Source organism: Corythoichthys intestinalis, chromosome 2 (assembly GCF_030265065.1).
Source record: "Corythoichthys intestinalis isolate RoL2023-P3 chromosome 2, ASM3026506v1, whole genome shotgun sequence".
Classification (NCBI taxonomy): domain Eukaryota; kingdom Metazoa; phylum Chordata; class Actinopteri; order Syngnathiformes; family Syngnathidae; genus Corythoichthys; species Corythoichthys intestinalis.
In genome coordinates this window covers 17389880-17413950 of record NC_080396.1, presented here as the reverse complement: position 1 = coordinate 17413950, position 24071 = coordinate 17389880, and the positions used below count along the sequence as shown (strand labels likewise).

General features: G+C 39.5%; 1 protein-coding gene across 11 annotated transcripts in view; it reads left to right on the top strand.

The window, feature by feature from the left end:
• LOC130906897 (myelin transcription factor 1-like) overlaps positions 1-16913 on the top strand; it is a 122388-nt gene extending 105475 nt beyond the window's left edge. For 4 of the 11 annotated variants that reach the window (XM_057821652.1, XM_057821618.1, XM_057821637.1 and 1 more), the window contains 5 exons: positions 164-388; positions 4745-4836; positions 4921-5024; positions 10372-10515; positions 10651-16913. In XM_057821652.1, coding sequence (XP_057677635.1) covers positions 164-388; positions 4745-4836; positions 4921-5024; positions 10372-10515; positions 10651-10794 — 709 coding nt within the window. In that variant the 3' untranslated portion in view covers positions 10795-16913. Of the gene's footprint in view, positions 1-163; positions 393-4744; positions 4837-4920; positions 5025-10371; positions 10516-10650 lie in introns of those variants that run through there. The other 7 variants (XM_057821670.1, XM_057821645.1, XM_057821594.1 and 4 more) reach the window with 4 other exon arrangements.
• Positions 16914-24071: the final 7158 nt, after the last annotated feature.

The following is a 24071-nucleotide window of genomic DNA, read 5'->3' as shown; positions in this document are numbered from 1 at the left end:
ATATAATGTAACTGACTGAACTGAGGAGTTATTTTTTTGTTCTAAGAGGCTATGTAACTTCAATTTTGATGTGGTTTTCTTCTCCATGCCTAACCTATGTACTCTTCTCTTTTCAACTCTTTCTCTCTGCCTGGTCTTTCTTTTTGTTTCTTCTTGCTCCCAGCAGATGTCCGGTACCGGGCTGCGACAGCCTGGGACACATCAGCGGGAAGTACGCCACGCATCGTAGCGCCTACGGGTGTCCTCTTGCAGCCCGCAGACAGAAGGAGGGGCTACTGAATGGCACACCCTTCAACTGGAAGGCTTTTAAGACAGAAGGACCGACATGTCCAACCCCGGGATGTGACGGCTCAGGACACGCTAATGGCAGCTTTCTCACGCACCGCAGGTAACCTAAAATCATCGAAAGCCCATGTAAGATTTACAAAGTCAAGAAAATATTTCATGGCCACTAGTGCTGTGAAATTTATCGCGTTATTGGGCGGTAATTAATTTTTAAAATTAATCACGTTAAAATATTTGACGCGTTTAACGCATGCGCGGAGTGACTCACTCCTGCATTGCCTCAAACAGATTACAATGACGCCGTTTTTTACACATTGAGAGCTAAGAGGTAGAGAAAGGCGAGTGGACACAGGCGTTTTTTGGACCGTGGCGTTTATTGGCATAAGCTTCGGCAACTCCGTCACAACACACATAAGTATCATTTAGTGAAAGCACAACAAAAATACTTTTCCTATCTCTCAAAAAAATTATCACAAAAAGAAATGGCTATGCAAAATACACATAAAACTTACTCAGACTTTGGTCAAACGCTATTCAAACATTTCGTTTAGCTCAACAAATACACTGGATGGCAATATTTAGTAGAGATGTCGATGCCGATCGATCGGGTCCGATCACATCATTTTCAAAGTATCTGAATCGGCAAAAAAATATCGGACATGCCTTTTTTTAATATATATACTGTATATTTTTTAATTGAATCGTTTTCTAATTGTATTTAACGTTTCAGACATAATGTGTCTTTAGTTTAGGCTAGGCTTAGGCTTAAAGTAAGGTTATCAAATTTATGGCGTTAACGGCGGTAATTAATTTTTTAAAAATTTATCACGTTAAAATATTTAACGCAATTAACGCACGCGCTGCATGACTCATTCACGCATTGTCGCATTCAGTCTTTAATGGTGCCGTTATACCTATATATAGAGCTAAAAGGCAGCGTGAAATGGGTAGAGTGAATTTTGGCAGCCTTTGGAGACTTTTTTTTAATTGGCTAAACCTTTACAATCCCTCTCCCAACGATTAAAAATATCGTGGGACGCAATGTGGGGAAGAAAGGTAGTAGTCGATCTTTTTCTTAACAGCCTATGTTATTTCCCAACGCAGAGAAGATATATCAATTGGTACCACTACGCACAGTCATGGTTGCACTTCCCATCATGCATTTGGGCACAACAGTTAAATGGCTACAGTATCATTTACTGAAAGCTCAACAAATACACTAGATGGCAATATTTAGTCACAATATACAAAGTCACATTTATCCTTTAAGGATTAAAAGTCTTTCTATCCGTGGATCCTTCTCACAGAAAGAATGTTAATAATGTAAATGCAATCTTGAGGATTTATTGTCATAATAAACAAATACATTACTTATGTACTGTATGTTGAATGTATATATTCGTCCGAATTTTATTCATTATTTTCATAATGCATTGCCAAAATGTATATGATCGGGAAAAATTATCGGGAATGATTGGAATTGAATCGGGAGCAAAAAAAAAAAGCAATCGGATCGGGAAATATCGGGATCAGCAGATACTCAAACTAAAACGATCGGGATCGGATCGGGAGCAAGAAAACATGAGCAGAACAACCCTAATATTTAGTAATAATATACAAACTATCAGCGGTCTCGTACGTTGTGAAGCCAGCACTCAAATTATCGTGAAGTACCAGTAAACAGGGAACTACGGCATCAGTCGAGGGACAAAACACACTCATTGGCTTGATTTCTAAGTAATTTAAAACTCGCCATTGACACCTTGTGGTGTATTTCAATCACTACCTCACGTAGTTAAAGACACTGGCAGGGAGCCAATGGGACGTCACCGCTCGGCGACGTCAGTAATGGTGAGCTACTAGTTTATTTTTTGATTGGAAATTTTACAAATTTTATTAAAACATTAAGAGGGGTTTTCATATAAAATTACTCTAACTTGTACTAACATTCTTCTTTTAAGAAGTCTTTCTATCCGTGGATTCCTTTAACAGAAAAAATGTTAACGTCAATGCCATAAATGGATTTATTGTTATAATAAACAAATACAGTACTTATGTACAGTATGTTGAATGTATATATCCGTCTTGTGTCTTATCTTTCCATTCCAACAATAATTTACAAAAAACATATGGCATATTTTAGAGATGGTTTGAATTTAAATTAATTACGATTAACTAATTAATTTTTAAGCTGTGATTAACTCGATTAAAAATTTCAATCGTTCGACAGCCCTAATGACGACACAATATGGATTCTTTCGATACAGAATTTTCCAATACAGTGGTACCTCAAGATACGATGGCTTCACCACACAATCTTTTCCACATCCGACATAAAATTTGACTCGCCATTTGTTTCTCCATCCGACGACATGCTCAAAATACGACGATTTATGACACCGCCGCAGTTTTTGTTTTCCCACAAGACGGATGCACGGCAGATTTTCTTGTGAGAGAAATCAACACTGTTTCCAACAACATTAGTGCAGGTGTTGAAAAAAAGGAAAAAGTTGAGGCTTACCACTGAAATGAAGATGGAACTGATAAGAAAAAATACGGCTGGAGACTGTCTATGATCTTGGCGGTCCTCCTCCATTCGCCAGTGTTTATAAGTTAAGGTGACAATTATTATTATTTTAACATCGGCAAAGAAATCGCCAGGTTTTTAATCATTTATTTCAGCTGAACAAGTGAAGTGAAAGTAAAAAGTCCTTTCTCACTCTGGCAAATCAGCCACCGGGTGCATTCAGGTTTACCACGCAAAAATACATCTGCCACATTAGAACCCAATTCGTTACATTATTACAGGTATTATTATTATTACTATTATTATATTATTATTCCGATTTTTAGTCATAATTTATTTGTTTTGCTCAGTGTAATTGCTATTTGCAATCGTACCAGCAGTATTTATTATGGATTCAGTGTACGTTTTCGGGCTGTGGAACGAATTAATGGAATTATAAAGTTTATAATAATTATTATAATAATAATTATATAATAATAATTATAAAGTTTATTACAATGTTGGATTCAATTCAGTCGCCCTCGTTGATTTAATATGATATTATCCATACTTTTAACTAAATTGGTTACATTTTACCTAAAGTATTATGTGTATTTTTTATTTAGTTTATTTTAACAAAACAGTATGGCTAAAAACCTAAAAGATGACAATATTGATTGAGGATGTGCATTTTGATCAATCTTTTGTTCGACTCAGAACTCTTTTACGTTGACATATTAATGCTTAAAATAGTGAAGCTAAGGAACCAGATCAACGGTCTTCCTACTGTTGTAACTACTTTGAAAGTATTTAGGAAATGAACATTGGTTGCCACTGACTGCAGTAGACTTCCAATCCAGTTAGTTTGGGAGAGCTGGCAGTGATCGGATTATTCCCACTCCAAATGGATTAGACCTCTATCGCAGTAAATGGCACTGAAACACGATCATTCAATGCCAGCCATCTCAGTTCAAATAGGTTTGACATCTCTCACTTGTCGATGGCAGGGAATGAGTTGATTCGATATATCAACACTAGAAGTAATAGTGCACATCAAGGGCGGAGGTTTGCATATGGACGGTAGGGACATAACACTACCATCTTTTCAGGATGCTCAAATTGTCCCCACCAACTTTTAAGCAACCTTGTTTGCATTTTGTAGTGAGTTCAGTTATATATGTAATTTAGATTGTCTTCCCATATGTTGTACGGATAGAATTTACCCTACCATTATGAAGCTAATTATTTTCATTATGTTCAGACTTACATTTATCCCTTTTTACTTGCTGAATGTGCCACCCCTCTCCCCTCAAAACGCACGTTTGGTTGGCAGATGATTTGCCCTCGCCGCCCCCCAACCCCCAAACACATACAGCCCTGACAAATTCATGTCGACAACATGCCGCCTCCTCTGCCCCCTTAGATGGGGAGGAATGTTAGAAGTTTTTTTGGCCAACAGCAGCTTCTGCAAGTAGTGTAAAAAGACGTCAATGTTGTGGAGGTGGGGGAAACACCACAAATTTTGCTACTGAAAGTCCAACCTGCATCAGAGTTAGCATAACATTAAACTGTGTGAACCTGCTAACCTGCAAAAGTACTGCGGTCAGGACAGCCTCCACAAGGAATAACAAAGTCAATCTAGCAGTCCGTCATTTGGATCATTGTTTGCATATGTGCATTACGGTAATGCAACGCGGTGGCTTCAGAGTCCAAGTCCCTTTATTTAACATGAACATTAACTGACACAAGAAAAAAAATCTGTGAAATGAAATCACACATCAAAATTTCATGAGAGTACTTTGGTTCGAGTCTTGGGGAAGTCTAGTATGCCTCAGATGTAGATCAGTCCTTGGATATCTTGATATGTTATATCGTCCCTACCAATGTTGAGACCAATTCTACGCCCTTGGTGCACATACAAATATGTTACTTATGAATATGTGTTTTGTACAGCCTCTCAGGATGTCCCAGGGCATTGTATGCCAAGAAAAAGGCCAAATTCCCCACAGAGGAATATCTGAGTGCTAAGTTCAGAGCCGGTGATGGTAAACCATTTCAATAAAATTCAATGTGTTTTAAGAGTGTATTCAGTACAACTCTCAAACTAATTAGATTTTTTTTTCTTTTAGTTTTGGACAATGATGAGGATATCAAGCAGCTTAACAAAGAGATTAATGACCTCAACGAGTCCAACAACGAAATGGAGGCCGATGTAGTCAATCTGCAAACTCAGGTATGTGTCTCTTATTTTACTTTCATTCTCAAACAGGTGATTTTTTTCAGTATTCGATGAACTGTTGCTGATTTGAGTACATCAAACCTTGCAACTTAACTCTGGCTGCCATTGATGGAAATAAATGTCCAGACATTTTGTTCTTCTGAAACAACACATTCATTCATTCATTTTCCGACCTGCTTATCCTGTGTGGGTGCTGCTGCATCTCCCGCTATTGGCAGTACGCTACACGTTGAGTCGGTTGCCAGCCAATCGCAGGACACAAGGAAAAGAACAGCCATTCACGCACACACTCACACCTAGGGGATGATTTGAAGTCATCGATTGGCCTACTACGCATGCTTTTGGGACGTGGGAGGAAACAGGCGTACCCGGAAAAAAAAACACAAAGGTACGGGGGGCAACATGCAAACTCAAACACGACAAATACTCTGTGAATACTACAATCCCTGACAAAAGTGTTGTCGCTTATCCGTTTTGTAGAAACAATTGCTAATAACCTGACTTTTAAGGCAACATAAATAGTCTGAAATATCAACAAATCTTAGCTCCCTCTTACATTCCTAACCATAAAAAGGGACAAATTCTGCAGCTTGATGGTGCTCCATCACATACTTCAATCTCTACCTCAATGTTCCTCAAGACAAAGAAGAGCAAGATCCTCCAGGACTGGCCAGCCCAGTGACCAGACATGAACATCATTGAGCATGTCTGGGGTAGGATGAAAGAGGAAGCATGGAAGACGAAACCCAAGAATGTTGATGAACTCTGGGAGGCATGCAAGACTGCTTTTTTTGATGTTCCTGATGACTTCATCAATAAAATGTATGAATCCTTGCCGAACCGCATGGATGCAGTCCTTCAAGCCCATGGAAGTCATACAGAATATTAAATTTGGATCTCACAGCACCACTACTTAATTTGCTTATGTTACGTAACATATTTTTGTATTTGAAGTACATTTTTTGTTCAATTATCACACTACTTTCTGTAGGCGACAAAACTTTTGTCTTGCCAAAATTTGCCCTTTATGTCTTCATTAAATGATAAATCTTTTTTCAGGGAAACAAATATATTTTTGTACATTCAACATCATTTGGAAGGGTCTTTAATATGAGCTATTTCTTAAACCAATTGAATAATTAAGAGTCAGGTTATGAGCAATTGTTTCTACAAAATGGATAAGCGACAAGACTTTTGTCCGGGACTGTAGAGTCGGTTGCCAGCCAATCACAGGGCACAAGGAAAAGAACAGCCATTCACGCACACACTCACTCCTAGGGGACGATTTGGAGTGATCGATTGGCCTACTACGCATGCTTTTGGGACGTGGGAGAAAACAGGCGTACCCGGAGAAAAACCACAAAGGCACGGGGGGAACATGCGACTCAAACACAGCAAATACTCTGTCAATACTATTCATATACCTTGGTTGGTAGTGAAAGAGTTTGCCATTCTTCATCCTTGCATTTTTTTTATATCTGTCCTATTTTTAGAACTTATCTTCAATCATTTACAGGGAAACTGTAAAAGGCATGTCTAGTATAAGATTATTTATGTATTTATTTATTCTCCCTTCAGGCATGACAAATCCGTGTTTACAATTAGTTTTTTTTGTTTGTTTGTTTATTGTCTTTTTTTTTTGTGACCATCCCTGATTGAGACAGATAACGGAGCTCAGGAAAATGCGTCCTTCGTCTTCGAGTGTCTTTATGATTTATTGCTTAATATTGCTTCAGCGCCATCTTTTAAAATAGTTTCTCAAAAACACAAAATCTTAGTTAAAGTTAATTAACTCATGACCTGAACCAAGTTAGAATGATCTCATGGTAATATTTTTTGGTGAATTCTAAGCTTCTCATTGAATGTTGGTAATATGACATGAAAGAATGAAGATAAACCGAACTATAACCTTTAGTGTGAACTTAATTTGACCTTCTCCAACTTTTTAAATGCATGTGTCCAATTGCCTTGGCACTTTTCCATTATTGAGTTGTCTCTAACAGACAGTGGTGGGTAGTAACGCATTACATTTACTCCATTATATTTACTTGAGTAACGTTTTCAGAGTTCTTTTACCATGCTATACCTTTTACTATTACTTGAGTAGTTATCTCAAGAAGAAACAATACTCATACTCCGCTACTTTGGGCCATTACATTTTTCTCTTTATTCTACATATTTGCTTTTACTTTATTTTAGCAATAAATGCCCTCAGTGGCTCTACCAGTTTCACCACTGAGGTGTTACAACAATAATCACATGACTCCGTTATACCAATCAGACAGAACAATACAGTCACATGACCACACACAAGCTTGCAGGTCAGAGAGGTTCTATGATCACGCCAGCCTGCTAAATCTTTAAAGCACTATCAAAAATAAACTATTTGACATAGAGTGTTGCCGTCAACATTGCGCCAAAGCACAGATTAAACCTCTCTCCCCAGTTTTTATTTGACACCGATAGACCACAGAAACCTGGAAATATGATTTTAAATTCATGGTAGGAAATGTTTTTCCACTAGAGGACACTTATGCTCTTTGGAAGGGTAATGTTTCATTACTATATTGGATGATTTATGTGGGTTATTTGTCTACTATGGTCATGGAATAGGTTTTAGCACAGGATTATAGTAACAGTTCATATTGATGACGTTACCATATACTGTAAGTGCGTGTTATGCATATTTTTTTTATAAATCTGACATTGTAAGCACTTGAGGATTCCTCTTACTGAAATTTAACTTACACCTAAGTAAATTCTTGGATAATTACTTGAATAATATTATTTTGAAGTAAACACCACTCGGGCAAAATTTTTGGCAACTTTACTACCCTCTGCTAATGGAGCTGAATAGCAAAATTCACTGAATAGCAAAACAAACAACATTTAGATCAATTCCTGGGTCAACGGATAGAAAGACTTGTAGTTCTTAAAAGGTAAACATTATAATGAGTTAAAATAATTTGATTTTGAAACACCTTGGATGTTTTCATTTTTATACAATTTGTAAAATTAGTTTAACTAGTTGGTCGCCATTGTTGTTGACGTCGCAGGATGGTGACGTCACATGGTTATGCTGACGGGCTTCCAGAGTATGACTTTAGCTACATAAACATGTCATCTGTTCAACCCTTTCAATTTGAACCTGACAGGGACATTAATGAGCATGACAGCACTGCTGAAATTTCACAAAATGAGCAGCAAAAGCAAAATGAACAGGAAAGACAAGATGAGACGAGACTAGAATAGGGAAAAAAGGTTCTGCCAAAATGTGCTACACCCATGAAACATGCTATAAGAGGCGAATTTGACACCCAAAGTACTACCGTGCACTTTCAGCTTGTTTTGATCAAATAAGGGTGGTTTAAATATGCTACGTGACTAATGTGGTCAACCGATCAACAATCTGCTTTTAAGCTACCACAAGAAAACACAATGCTTAAAAGTATGAGAGGGAAATACATGCAAAAAGTATTTTGATGCAATGAAAAGGTACCGTAATAAAAGACTCAATAAACACAACACAAATAGTAAGTACTCACTGCTTTTAACCAATGAGCGGATGTGTTGGACGTCTCGCCGCTCATCATACATACACACACTCACCGGCCACTTTATTAGGTACACCTGTCCACCTGCTCGTTAACACTTAATTTCTAATCAGCCAATCACATGGCGGCAACTAAGTGCATTTAGGCATGTAGACATGGTTTAAGACAAGCTCCTGCAGTTCAAACCCAGCATCAGTATGGGGAAGAAAGATGATTTGAGTGACTTTGAACATGGCATGGTTGTTGGTGCCAGAAGGGCTGGTCTGAGTATTTCAGAAACTGCTGATCTACTGGGATTTTCACGCACAACCATCTCTAGGGTTCACAGAGAATGGTCCGAAAAAGAAAAAATATCCAGTGAGCGGCAGTTCTGTGGGCGGAAATGCCTTGTTGATGCCAGACGTCAGAGGAGAATGGCCAGACTGGTTCGAGCTGATAGAAAGGCAACCGTGACTCAAATAACCACCCGTTACAACCAAGGTAGGCAGAAGAGCTTTGAGGCAGATGGGATACAGCAGCAGAAGACCACGCCGGGTGCCACTCCTTTCAGCTAAGAACAGGAAACTGAGGCTACAATTTGCACAAGCTCATCAAAATTGGACATTAGAAGATTGGAAAAACGTTGCCTGGTCTGATGAGTCTCGATTTCTGCTACGACATTCGGATGCTAGGGTCAGAATTTGGCGTCAACAACATGAAAGCATGGATCCATGGTGGTGGTGGTGTAATGGTGTAGGGAATATTTTCTTGGCACTCTTTGGGCCCCTTGGTACCAATTGAGCATCGTTGGAACGCCACAGCCTACCTGAGTATTGTTGCTGACCGTGTCCATCCCTTTATGACCAAAATGTACCCAACTTCTGATGGCTACTTTCAGCAGGATAATGTGCCATTTCATAAATCTGGAATCATCTCAGACTGCTTTCTTGAAGTCTGAGAGAGACGGACTCACGGAGACGAGAGAGCAGAGGAGGAGTGGGGAAGACGCCGTTGCAAACGCGATGCTAGGTGGCTCCAATAATACCTGAGTGTAGCCATAGCCTACAAACTACGCCCACATGATACGGTAGATATCACATATTATAGAACTAGATGCAAATGACAGACACGGCTGCATTGGCAACACGTTTTAAGGACTACATGTGTTAGTAAACAGCCGCCATCTTAAAGCAGTAAACCTCGCAGGAAGGCTCTGACGTAGAGATCCTTCCTAGCTAACCTAAGTAACTTTTTTTTAATTATATTTTAAAATGCTCCTAAATCTGCAAAATCTTGACTTAAATCTATCTGTAAATGATGAAACAGTTTTAAAACTTACACATGTTGATTGTGGAAAGTAGACAGAAGGGAACTAATGCAATAACGGGAGCAATTTTAACAACTTTAACGGTTGATTCACAACTTTAAATGACTTCTACACATAGCAAAGGTTAGAATGTAGTTATCGCAATACCCTTGTGTCTAGTTAAGTGGAGGGTAAAGAATTGGGCTAGGGCCAATTGTCACCAAAACCCTTTAAACTTCACATTGTGTGATTTTTTTTTTTTTTTTTTTGAGAAAAAAATACATGAAAATTATCACTAGTTACTTTGCCAAGTAACTAATTAGTCTTACATTCAGGTAACTGAGTTACTAACGCAATTACTTTTTGGGAGAAGTAATTTGTAACTGTAATTAATTACTTTTTTAAAGTAAAATTAACAACACTGATCATCACAGAAAGAAACCTCATCTGATCTAATTGTGTTGAATGAGCACAAGATAACATGGTCGACGATGTTTTGCAGATCACGTCTATGGAAAAGAATTTGAAGAGTATCGAGCATGAGAACAAGATGATCGAGGAGCAGAACGAGGCTCTTTTCATGGAGCTGTCCGGGTTGAGCCGGGCCCTCATCCGCAGCCTGGCAAACATACGTGTACCACACATGGTGAGTTCTTACTCACACACGCAAATGCGCACGCAGCCACACCTGTAAGGACTTGAGTGTAATGGCTCAAGAAGCTAGCTCCCGTGCCATCCAGGACGGTGTCAGTTGTTGAGCTGGTTGTCGTTTGCACCACAGCAGGAGCCCATCACGGAGCAGAACTTCGACAGCTATGTGAGCACCCTGACCGACATGTACACCAACAAAGACTGCTTCCAGAGCCCCGAAAACAAGGCTCTACTGGAGAGCATCAACAAAGCTGTGAAAGGCATCAAAGTCTGAGAGAAGATCCAACGTGAGGGTCACAGCTATATTGAAATACATCAAATAATATAAATCAAAAACAACAAAAAAGGGAATTCAGGTTATTTAAATAAACACAACCCAGGGAGCAATCTGTGAGCAGAAAAAGGACGTGGACCAAAATCCCCATCATGCTGCTTCTGGAATCAGTGAAGGTGTGAAGAAAAAAGGAATTCTTCAGGCAGAATGGATGGAAAAGAAGACTAAAACTATGAAAGCCACTCTGTCCGGGGCGTTCAGTATGCTGAATAGTTACTCATATAACTCCTTTGTCCTAAAATGTGTTTGAGGACAATTTCACTGTTGCCCAGATGATCCTTTTTTTTTCCGTTTTGTTGTTTGTTTGTTACTTTTGAATCGCTTGAAACATGAATGGCAGACTCTGAAAGGAAGACGAGTCAAATATTTTTAGTGTAGCATTCACTGTGGCAGGTTCGTTTGTGTTCACCAGCTCTTAACAGCCCAGCGACCACACACAAATACACACAACCCAGCAATATGGAGCATGCACTAAACTCAATGTGTGTTTGCTTTGAGTTACAACCACAGCAAAAGGAGTCAACGCCATGTTGATCCCGAGTTGTGGACAAAGTCGAGTGGCAGGCTGATCCAGGACCAGCGCAAGTTGTGTTCTTTCTTCATGCGACGACTGATTGATTCCAGTTAAACAGCAGCAGATAAACAACTTTTGTTTCATTGTTTCAAAAAACAGAAACGCGCTTAGTCATAGTGTGCACACATTTCAACTGAAGTTAGTCATATCAATAGTATTTATATCAACATAGGAATTGCACTTCATTTCAATGACTAGTTTTGTGGTACAATAATTATTGTTATATATGGATTATTTAAATTTGTGAACTTTTAAATTGTAACTTATTGACACTTATGTTATTGAGGTTTATTTATTTGAAGCAATTTATTTATTGACTTTGTAACACAAAAACAATGCATCTTTACTGATTAATATGGAAGTGATTTGCAGATGTCTTACATCGATATTTTGAGAATCTTTATAGATAAACGACGAGGCATATTTTTTTTAGTACTTTTTAAAACAAATGTTTTATAACAAAAAAGAAACCTTTTGCATATTTGTTTTTCTTTTCCCAATTATGTTTATTTGTTTTTCTTTTTTTTTTATGTTCTTTCTGGTACTGATATGTTCCGAAACACTACTGGAAAAAAGTCAAATATGTATTTATTATTTATTTAATATGAAAGAAATTGAGTAATGGCTGTATATTTATTTTGTTATTTATGTGCGTGATGTGACTGATGAGTCTGAGTAGTCTTAAAAATCCACTGATAATATTAAAATAAAGAAAAAAAATCAGCACAGGTATTGTTTGATGACTTAGGCCTAAGTGTGCAGGAATGCCAGCAGCTGATTCAAAAAACTGAGAGCAATCACTGTTGTGTTGCTGTCTGTTCTTTGTCTTGTAAATGCCAGCTCATATTTGCTTCTTTGACAGAAAACCAAGGGAATTGAAAAAAGTGACCTCCCCAAGCGTTTTGTAGCAGTTCACAAAACTCAGCCCAAATCTCTTGTCATATACAGTGGGGCAAATAAGTATTTAGTCAACCACTAATTGTCCAAGTTCTCCCACTTGAAAATATTAGAGAGGCCTGTAATTGTCAACATGGGTGAACCTCAACCATGAAAGACAGAATGTGGGAAAAAAAACCCAGAAAACATCATTGTTTGATTTTTAAAGAATTTATTTGCAAATCATGGTGGAAAATAAGTATTTGGTCAATACCAAAAGTTCATCTCAATACTTTGTTATGTACCCTTTGTTGGCAATAACAGAGGCCAAACATTTTCTGTAACTCTTCACAAGCTTTTCACACACTGTTGTTGGTATTTTGGTTTTGGGGCTGTCGTTGGGCAACATGGACTTTCAACTCCCTCCACGGATTTTCTATGGGTTTGAGATCTGGAGACTGGCTAGGCCACTCCAGGACCTTGAAATGCTTCTTACGAAGCCACTCCTTTGTTGCCCTGGCTGTGTGTTTGGGATCATTGTCATGCTGAAAGACCCAGCCACGTCTCATCTTCAATGCCCTTGCTGATGGAAGGAGATTTTCACTCAAAATCTCTCGATACGTGGCTCCATTCATTCTTTCCTTTACACCAGGCATGTCCAAAGTCCGGCCTGGGGGCCAAATGCGGCCCGTGGTTAAATTTCATCCGGCCCCCAGCCTCTGTCATAAAATCAATAACATCTGGCCCGCACACAGACTTAATAAATTGGTCAGCAGTACTGCAAACAGCATATGAAGTAGCTTACACACGAAATGCTGCTCCTCATTTACAGTGGGGAGAACAAGTATTTGATACACTGCCAATGGGTTTTCCCATTGGCAGTGTATCAAATACTTGTCCTCCCCACTGTACCTACTAAAAGGCAGCAGCACTTTAACCCTTTATCGCCAAATGTACATTTGATACACCTAAAATTTCATGATTTTGAGATTAATATAGAATTTTGACATTTCTTTTTGAAAAAAAAAAATGATGGATGCAAGTCAACACATGCATCTGCTGGTTCCATGAAAAAAAAAAACATGAAATAGCATGGGTTATAGATATTAGAGCCCTTATTACACATATTCATTTTGACATTTCGTTTTACAAATTTGAAAAAAAAAGGTTTCATTAGGACCTTATTTTTCCGTGTGACCCATTACTTTCATTTTCTAAAATGGCGGCAATCAACAACAACAAAAGTGACGGCCGACGCTTCAAGGATAGGTGGAAATTGGACTATTTCTTCACTAAAATACGCAACAACTGTGTCTTGCCTCATTTGCAAAGAAACAGTTGTTTTTGAAGATTTTAAAGAGGCGATATTACCAAACAAGACACGCTGACATGTACGACAAGATTACAGGGAAGATAGGCAGTGAGAAATTGAAGCAACTTGAAGCTAGTTTAATTTCACAGCAGTAGTATTTCGCTAGAGCCTGAGGGTCGAAAGAGAACGCCACAAAGGCTAGTTGGGAGATTGTTGAAATTATTCATTAAAAAATAATAAAACAAATGTGACACACTGAATGGCTAGCTAAATTTTGCTTAAATATGTTGTTCTACGTAAAGGACGTCGGCCCCCCACATTTTTACCACGCCAAATCTGGCCTCCTTTGCAAAAAGTTTGGACACCCCTGCTTTACACAGATCAGTCGTCCTGGTCCCTTTGCAGAAAAACAGCCCCAAAGCATGATGTTTCCACCCCCATGCTTCACAGTGGGTATGGTGTTCCTCGGAGGCAATTCAGTATTCTTTCTCCTCCAAACACGAGAACCTGTGTTTCTACCAAAAAGTTCTATTTTGGTTTCATCTGACCATAACGCACTCTCTCAGTCCTCTTCTGAATCATCCACATGCTCTCTAGCGAACCGCAGACGGACCTGGACGTGTACTTTTTTCAGCAGGGGGACACGTCTGGCAGTGCAGGATTTGAGTCCCTCGCGGCGCATTGTGTTACTGATAGTAGCCTTTGTTACTGTGGTCCCAGCTCTCTGAAGGTGATTCACTAGGTCCCCCCGTGTGGTTCTGGGATTTTTGTTCACCGTTCTTGTTATCATTTTGACGCCACGGGGTGAGATCTTGCATGGAGCCCCAGATCGAGGGAGATTATCAGTGGTCTTGTATGTCTTCAATTTTCTAATAATTGCTTTCACAATTGATTTCTTTACACCAAGCGTTTTACCTATTGCAGGTCTACAATTTTGTCTCTGCTGTCCTTCGACAGCTCTTTGGTCTTGGCCATAGTGGAGTTTGGAGTGTGGCTGACTGAGATTGTGGACAGGTGTCTTTTATACGGATAATGACCTCTTTGACAGCCAGAAATCTTTCCTTTTTTAATTTAAAAAATTTTTTTTTTATTTTTCCTTCAGGCATGACAAATCCAAACATACAACATTCATACGTGTTTACAATTAATTCAACCCGAAAAGAAAAGGGCTGACGGGAGAAGCCGATGCTTATTGAAACCCGTCCCCAGTATACCATATAGGACGTAGTTCGATTGTAATGCATTCCATCTTTGTTTGTAGGTGACCAAATTCTTATTTTCCACTCTAATTTAGAAATAAATTCTTTAAAAATCAAACAATGTGATTTTCAGGTTGTTTTTTTTCACATTGTGTCTCTCATGGTTGAGGTTTACCCATGTTCACAATTACAGGCCTCTCTTAATCTTTTCAAGTAGGGGAACTTGCACAATTGGTGGTTGACTAAATACTTATTTGCCCCACTGTACTATAGTTGCGTACACAACGCATTGGGAATTTTTTTAGTATTATTTGTCTTTTGATGCATCAGGTTGGCTTTCAAACACACGTACACACATACACAGAGCAAACTGTAGTATCCGTTTTGACACACACACAAAAAAAAAATACACACCCTTGTAGCCTTACTGTAGATGTTTAATTTTTTGATGCACAAAGTGCCACTAAAAGAAAAAGGAAAAAAAAATACTTTTATTTCCAGATTCTTGGCATTTCTTCAATGCTCTGTCTGGTCCTGAAGACCATGGCATCAAGAGAGTGGTGATTGTTTCAAATGCCTTTATTTCTCAGCCAAGGTGGCCCTAAGTACACTATATATTCATTCTGTATAAATAGATTTTAAAAATGCTATATATATGAATATAAACATACATATATTTTTCCAGTGTAATTGTGGACTTACGCTTCTACTCCTTATCAAAGCATCACTTGCTGTCTAAAAGAGATGTGAAGGCTGTTATCAATAGGAGTCAGTTACACTATGATCCGCTCAACTGTGGCTTTAAATCCAACACTCGCTCGAGTCGAAGGCAATTAGGCAATGTTATACGTTACAGTTCCACTCCGCCCGCTTTATTTTTTTCCCCGTCCTTAATCTGGAGATGCTAAAAAAAAAAAACATCTCCTGCCTGTATGTTGTACTAAATCTGAGATCGATACTTGATGTTTGGCTCTTTATTTTTTAAGTGTCATGTAAGTCCCTGTAGAGTTATAATGGAAAATGAGGGGTGAGGGGGAAAGATGGCTCCAAATAATGTTCTGCACATAGTGTTTGGCTATGTTGTGCAGTCACTGTATTGTTACTGGTTACTGCCAGCTGGTCCTCTTTAATGTTGAAACAAGCAAGTGGGTGAGTTTTAAGTGTTAAACCTGCCTTCTGAGTGCTTTGTCGCAGCTTCCTGTGGTGTACAATATGATCCCTGTGTGTAACTGATGTCAAAGGCATGTTGTCAGTGTGCTTCTAGCCAATGTAGAATGGAAGTCCTATGTGCACTTTCTGATGAACTGTTGAAAATGCCAGCATTTGAATCCTTTTTGGTGCAAAAACAAGCCGCCTCCTTCACTCTGTGGCCTGTGCTGTCAGAAATATTGAAGGAAGCAAAACTCTTTCAGCTCCCCCTCCCTAAAGAAAAATATATACAAAAAAAAAATACTAGAGAGAGGCTGCTATCTGAGTTTGTGTCTCAGCAGAATGACACAACAGGTCAGCAGTCAGCTGAGGCCTGGGGCACTAAGCAAGAAGGCATAGTGTGTGGGAGTGGAAAATTGATTTGCCAGGCTGCACAATCGTTCTCTTTTGGAAGTGTTTGTTGCATAAATATGAGTCCATCACTCAAAAGAATGTCAAAGCTTTTTGTGACCCGCCCTCCCAGTCTCCCTTCTCTTCATGTCTTGCGTAACCTTTCCTCGGGAAAGAGGGTTTGGATGCATTTGGTTAACAAAGTAGTCCCTCACTTTCTCGCTCTCTCCCTGGCAAAATGCACGACAATACTACCCAACACTGTGAATGTTCTCCCACCTTATTTGATATGGCATGACCCCTTTTAAATTGCTTGATGAAATTGTCAAGCGAGGTATGTAAATGATTTATCAGCGAGGCCGTTAAAGCGTAACATTCTCAAAAAAACGTCAGCCGCAGTAGCCTAAGGGAGCTGGTTCTGTGCCCACTCACTGCTATTTTGCTTATTTACATTAAGTAGTGGAGTCAGGAGTTTCATTACTACTGTTATACAGTGCCTTGCAAAAGTATTCGGCCCCCTTGAATCTTGCAACCTTTTGCCACATTTCAGGCTTCAAACGTAAAGATATGAAATTTAATTTTTTTGTCAAGAATCAACAACAAGTGGGACACAATCGTGAAGTGGAACAAAATTTATTGGACAATTTAAACTTTTTTAACAAAAAACTGAAAAGTGGGGTGTGCAATATTATTCGGCCCCCTTGCGTTAATACTTTGTAGCGCCACCTTTTGCTCCAATTACAGCTGCAAGTCGCTTGGGGTATGTTTCTATCTGTTTTGCACATCAAGAGACTGACATTCTTGCCCATTCTTCCTTGCAAAACAGCTCGAGCTCAGTTGGATGGAGAATGTTTGTGAAAAGCAGTCTTCAGCTCTTTCCACAGATTCTCGATTGGATTCAGGTCTGGACTTTGACTTGGCCATTCTAACACCTGGATACGTTTATTTTTTAACCATTCCATTGTAGATTTGGCTTTATGTTTTGGATCATTGTCCTGTTGGAAGATAAATCTCCGTCCCAGTCTCAGGTCTTGTGCAGATACCAACAGGTTTTCTTCCAGAATGTTCCTGTACTTGGCTGCATCCATCTTCCCGTCAATTTTAACCATCTTCCCTGTCCCTGCTGAAGAAAAGCAGGCCCAAACCATGATGCTGCCACCACCATGTTTGACAGTGGGGATGGTGTGTTCAGGGTGATGAGCTGTGTTGCTTTTACGCCAAACATATCGTCTTGCATTGTGGCCAAAAAGTTCAATTTTGGTTTCATCTGACCAGAGCACCTTCTTCCACATGTTTGGTGTGTCTCCCAGGTGGCTTGTGGCAAACTTTAAACGAGACTTTTTATGGATATCTTTGAGAAATGGCTTTCTTCTTGCCACTCTTCCATAAAGGCCAGATTTGTGCAGTGTACGACTGATTGTTGTCCTATGGACAGACTCTCCCACCTCAGCTGTAGATCTCTGCAGTTCATCCAGAGTGATCATGGGCCTCTTGGCTGCATCTCTGATCAGTTTTCTCCTTGTTTGAGAAGAAAGTTTGGAAGGACGGCCGGGTCTTGGTAGATTTGCAGTGGTCTGATGCTCCTTCCATTTCAATATGATGGCTTGCACAGTGCTCCTTCAGATGTTTAAAGCTTGGGAAATCTTTTTGTATCCAAATCCGGCTTTAAACTTCTCCACAACAGTATCTCGGACCTGCCTGGTGTGTTCCTTGGTTTTCATAATGCTCTCTGCACTTTAAACAGAACCCTGAGACTATCACAGAGCAGGTGCATTTATACGGAGACTTGATTACACACAGGTGGATTCTATTTATCATCATCGGTCATTTAGGACAACATTGGATCATTCAGAGATCCTCACTGAACTTCTGGAGTGAGTTTGCTGCACTGAAAGTGAAGGGGCCGAATAATATGGCACGCCCCACTTTTCAGTTTTTTATTTGTTAAAAAAGTTTAAATTATCCAATAAATTTTGTTCCACTTCACGATTGTGTCCCACTTGTTGTTGATTCTTGACAAAAAATTAAAATTTTATATCTTTATGTTTGAAGCCTGAAATGTGGCGAAAGGTTGCAAGGTTCAAGGGGGCCAAATACTTTTGCAAGGCACTGTAGATGCGGAAAGGTCTTTTAAAAACAATGCCCACTATATCACCACCTCTTTTTCCCCCCTTTTCATATATACGCACTTTCAGGGAAACCAGCCAAAATCCAGCAGCGTGTTCAAAGACAAATAAAAATGCAGTGTGGACCTGAAGGAACAAAACGACCAAGTTTGTGTGGCCCCATTTCATTAATGCTGACTAAAACCAAAAGTGACCCATCCACCCCACTCCCTCCCATTGTAGTTTAAAGCCGTGTGGTCTTATCATGTGTGCCTTTCTCATGCTACCCATTCAAAAATAATTATATGTTTACACTGGTTGAAACACCGCAACGCAGTTTGGACTGAATCTCTTTACTTGAGGTATTATAACAATGACATACAGGCAAACTTTTTTGTTCAGGCAAAAGAAACTGTGATTTTATCTGTTGATTCAGGTACGGTACCAAACTGCATGGACAGTCGCTGTGAAGGAATTACAGTAAATAAAGAAAAAAAAAAACAAATATAAACAAAATCCACCATCCTTAGATACCGCATCAGTGTGCAGGGCATTATTTTGAAACAAGTGGAAGTCTGTACATATTTATATTAAGATGAAACAGTGTTATAGTTGTTGTATTGGAAACAATTGGTTTAAAAAAAAATAGTTTCTGACAAAAGAAAATGCATCCACAGTCAAGGCTTGTCCTGCTAGTACATTTTTACAGAGATGAGCTATTTTTACTGGTGATTTTCTAGGCATTTTAGATAAGTGCAAAACTTCCAAACTTACAAGCACTTCCACAATAATAGATTGTATGGTACTTTTTGTTACTTTTGTAGATGTGGTTGTTCCTTTGCTACTGCACCATTTTATAAAGTGGGACAGGCCTTGGCTGTGTGTCCTCGGGGACGTTTTTCTTTACGGTTTTCAAATATGATTGCCTTTTTTATTATTATTATTTAAGTGAATCACTGTAGTTCGGCCGAAGTTGTGACTGTGTGTTTGTGTACTTGTGTACATGTTCCCATGTTTTTGTGTCAGTGTTCTAACCCAGAGAAGTGATGTCAGTTGTTGTGGGCGTATGAATCATTTTAAATGTTCTCTATGAAAGACGCAAATAAAGAATCATAGACAAGGACCGTTCTATTCTTTCTGTTTTGTGGCTTTTGAATTTGATTTCACGAAACTTGATCAGTATAGACCCTACTCACCGACGTCACAAAATGACGTGTCGCTGTATCCGGCCGCCATATTGTCCGTCATTGTTTAGCCGTATTCTCAATGGTTTCAATTAGTCGTGCAGTTTATAGAGCAATTCATGGAAGCCCCGGTGTTATCCGACGCTGTAAACTCATTGGATGCGTTGCATAAAAGGCATTATGTGGAAAAGCTTCAGTTTATCCATTCGCCAGATCCATATTTGATGCCTAAATCGATGTTTTTCGACCCGCTGTCTTCGCCGTCTCTGCCTGACATCTGCTACCCTGATATCTACAACTATCTTGTCCACAGAAACTCTGAAACTTTGAAAAACTTTAAGAGCAGCACTCTAAGCAACATTACCCCGTGTGACCCTTCCAATTTTCTAAAATGGCTACAATCAATAAAAAAAAGTTGACTGCGATGCGTCAAGGATAGGTGCATATTGGACTATTTCTTCAATAAAATACACAACTGTGTGCCTCATTTGCAAAGAGACAGTCGCGGAAGATACGCAACGAGAAATTAAAGCAACTTGAAGCTAATTTAATTTCACAGCAGCAGTATTTCGCAAGAGCCCGAGGGTCGAAACAGAACGCCACAAAGGCGAGATTGTTGAAATTATGAATTAAAAATAATATTAATAAAGCAAATGTGACACACAGAAGGGCTTGCTAAAATTTCTTTAAATGTATTGTTCTACGTAAATCAGCCCAGGTAGCCCCCCACATTTTTACCACACCAAATCTGGCCCCCTTTGCAAAAAGTTTGGACACCCCTGTTTAACCGATGATCCGTAGACGAGGCCAGCTTCTTTCACTTGTTACCAGCTAAGTATTATTCAAAAAATAAAGATGGTGGAAGAAATAAGCATCTTGAATTTGAAACGGTATGTTGTCGGCGATTAGCCTAGCAATGATCTTAATTGTGGTTCTCAGCCCAAAACCCTCTAAATATATATTAAATGCATCTTACCAGATATAAAATGACTACTACATAATCTGTGGTAATCGTTTGGAGCCCAGTTTTCTCGTCGAATTGCAGCAGTCCATCTTGCTCTCCTCTCCGGGTCTCTCGGAATACGGTAGAACTTCAAGTCTCTCCGTCTATCTTCTCTGTTATTGCAACCGACCGCCACACACGCCTTCACCCTTTTGATTATTAATGTTAACGAGCAGAAAAACACGCCATAACAGGAGGAATTTACGTAGCGGTAATGCATCAACACGACGAGTTGATGGACAATATGGCGCGGGGGCGTGGTTGTGACGTCATGTGAGTAGGGTCTATAGACATCACATACTGGTTGGTGAGCTTTTAACACAACGCAGGAAAAACTGTAGATCGGTTCAACAATAGGATTTCTACATTGTCACAATTAAAAGGCCATACAGTGGGGCAAATAAGTATTTAGTCAACCACTAATTGTGCAAGTTCTCCCACTTGAAAATATTAGAGAGGCCTGTAATTGTCAACATGGGTAAACTTCAACCATGAGAGACAGAATGTGGGGAAAAAAACAGAAAATCACATTGTTTGATTTTAAAGAATTTATTTGTAAATCATGGTGGAAAATAAGTATTTGGTCAATACCAAAAGTTCATCTCAATACTTTGTTATGTACTCTTTGTTGGCAATAACGGAGGCCAAACGTTGTCTGTAACTCTTCACAAGCTTTTCACACACTGTTGCTGGTATTTTGGCCCATTCCTCCATGCAGATCTCCTCTAGAGCAGTGATGTTTTGGAGCTTTCGTTGGGCAACACGGACTTTCAACTCCCTCCGCTGATTTTCTATGGGGTTGAGACCTGGAGACTGGCTAGGCCACTCCAGGACCTTGAAATGCTTCTTACGAAGCCACTCCTTTTTTGCCCTGGCTGTGTGTTTGGGATCATTGTCATGCTGAAAAACCCAGCCATGTCTCATCTTCAATACCCTTGCTGATGGAAGGAGATTTTCACTCACAATCTCTCGATACATGGCCCCAGTCATTTTTTCCTTTACACAGATCAGTCGTCCAGGTCCCTTTGCAGAAAAACAGCCCCAAAGCATGATGTTTCCACCCCCATGATTCACAGTAGGTATGGTGCAATTCAGTATTCTTTTTCCTCCAAACGACAACCTGTGTTTCTACCAAAAAGTTCTATTTTGGTTTCATCTGACCATAATGCATTCTCCAAGTCCTCTTCTGAATCATCCAAATGCTCTCTAGCTAACCGCCGAAGGGCCTGGACGTGTACTTTCTTCAGCAGGGTCTGGCAGTGCAGGATTTAAGTCCCTGGCGGCGCATTGTGTTACTGATACTTTGCTACTGTGGTCCCAGCTGTCTGTAGGTCATTCACTAGGTCCTCCCGTGTGGTTCTGGGATTTTTGCTCCCCGTTCTTGTTATCATTTTGACGCCACGGGGTGAGGAGGGAGTTGAATGTCCGTGTTGCCCAACGACAGCCCCAAAACATCACTGCTCAAGAGTAGATCTGCATGGAGGAATGGGCCAAAATACCAGCAACAGTGTGTGAAACGCTTGTGAAGAGGTACAGAAAATGTTTGGCCTCCGTTAATGCCAACAAAGGGTACATAACAAAGTATTGAGATGAAATTTTGGTATAGACCAAATACTTATTTTCCACCAGGATTTAAAATTAAATTCTTTAAAAATCAAACAATGTGCTTTTCTGGATTTTTTCCCCCACATTCTGTCTCTCATGGTTGAGGTTTACGCATGTTGACAATTACAGGCCTCTCTAATATTTCCAAGTGGGAGAACTTGCACCATAAGTGGTTGACTAAATACTTCTTTGCCCCACTGCATATGCATAACGTCATTGTGGAATAGCAGTTTAGGAAAAATAGGGTTAATGGTAATCACAGTACATGCCGTTTTCATGTTGGACTGTACTGACCTCTGGTGGAAATGTGAGTAAACATTCGCATAGACAGAATGTGGTATTCATGGGCTCTAATAACACCAAAAAGTAGCCAATTTTGATAAAAGCATAGGCGGAAGGCAGAGGGGGGTCAGTGCCCCCTCTCCTGGTGGCCGAAAAATGTCATTAGTTGACTTTCCATTAAATGAATTTAAAAGGCAAGTTCAGAATTATTTACATAAGGCTTAATCTTCGAGTTAGCGGGGGTTTAATTAATTAGTGGGTGGGGTTTAACTAGCCGGTGGAGTTGATTTCAACAAATTCCACGCAGTTTGTTGGTTATTTGTTTGTTTCAGGGCTCCGGAGTGGCCAAGCTAGCGTGAGTAAATGGTGCCTGCTTAGCATACCAATAAAAAACAACATATTCACGCATGAGAATCCCCGATGATCCATGCAATCAATAGCATAGGCGGAGTTTGACTTTTGGGGCGGGGGGGCACAACATGTTGATGACCCCGAAACGAAGTGTCAGCAATAAAATTACCTTACAAGAATATACTATTAAATTGACAATGAGCGTTTTTTGTTTCCCATCATTCTTGAGGGGAATTCTAAATCAGGCTGCTTAAGCAATACTTTTCGCCAAGATCGTCATCCATTGAATATGGTACGCCCGCCAATGTCGTGCTAATGTAGTTACCGCAGGCAAAAATTGAATTCCCTGGGCGGAGCCATATGGAGGTAGATTTGTGTCTTTATTATTCAGTCAAATTATTCAATTAAAACCCCTCTTAATGTTTTCATTTTATTAAAATTTGTGAAATTTTCAATCAAAAAACAAACTAGTAGCTCGCCATTGTTGATGTCAATAATTACACCATGCTCACTCATGGTACTAGCCCATAAAATCATTTGGACCCAAGCGCCAGCAGAGGGAGCCAAACACCAAAAAACAAGTAACAAGCGGACATTGCACTGTACTGTCATTTTAGTCTGTTTGAGCGGGCCATGTGTGTTAATTGCGTCAAATATTTTAACATGATTAATTTTAAAAATTAATTACCGCCCGTTAACGCGATAATTTTGACAGCCCTACTTAGAAGGATAATACATGATTAGAAAATATTGTAAAATTATGTTGGCACTGCTCAAAACACTTTAGGTGGTTAGAGAAGCTGTAAAACTGATCTTCCTTTGAGCTACTTGGGTATCTGGAGCATCACTTTTGTGGGTTTGATTAAACTGTCAAAATGGCCAGAAAAAGACATCTTTCACGTGAAACTTGACAATCTGCTCTTAGAAATGAAGCAGGGCCGGCCCAGGCCATTTGGGGGCCTTAAGCAAAAAAATGCAAAGGGGCCCATATTTTTGCCCACCATTTCATCACAGTGTACTGTGAAACCCATACATGCAATCCAACCCATACGTCCATATTTTGTATATTAATCAGATTTTGTTGCACTGCATACTTCAAACTTCTCACCCCAAATGATTGTCAGTACTTACAGTAGATAGCGCCAAAACTTTTGGTTCTAAAAGAGGAAAGAAAGAAGTTAAGGAAC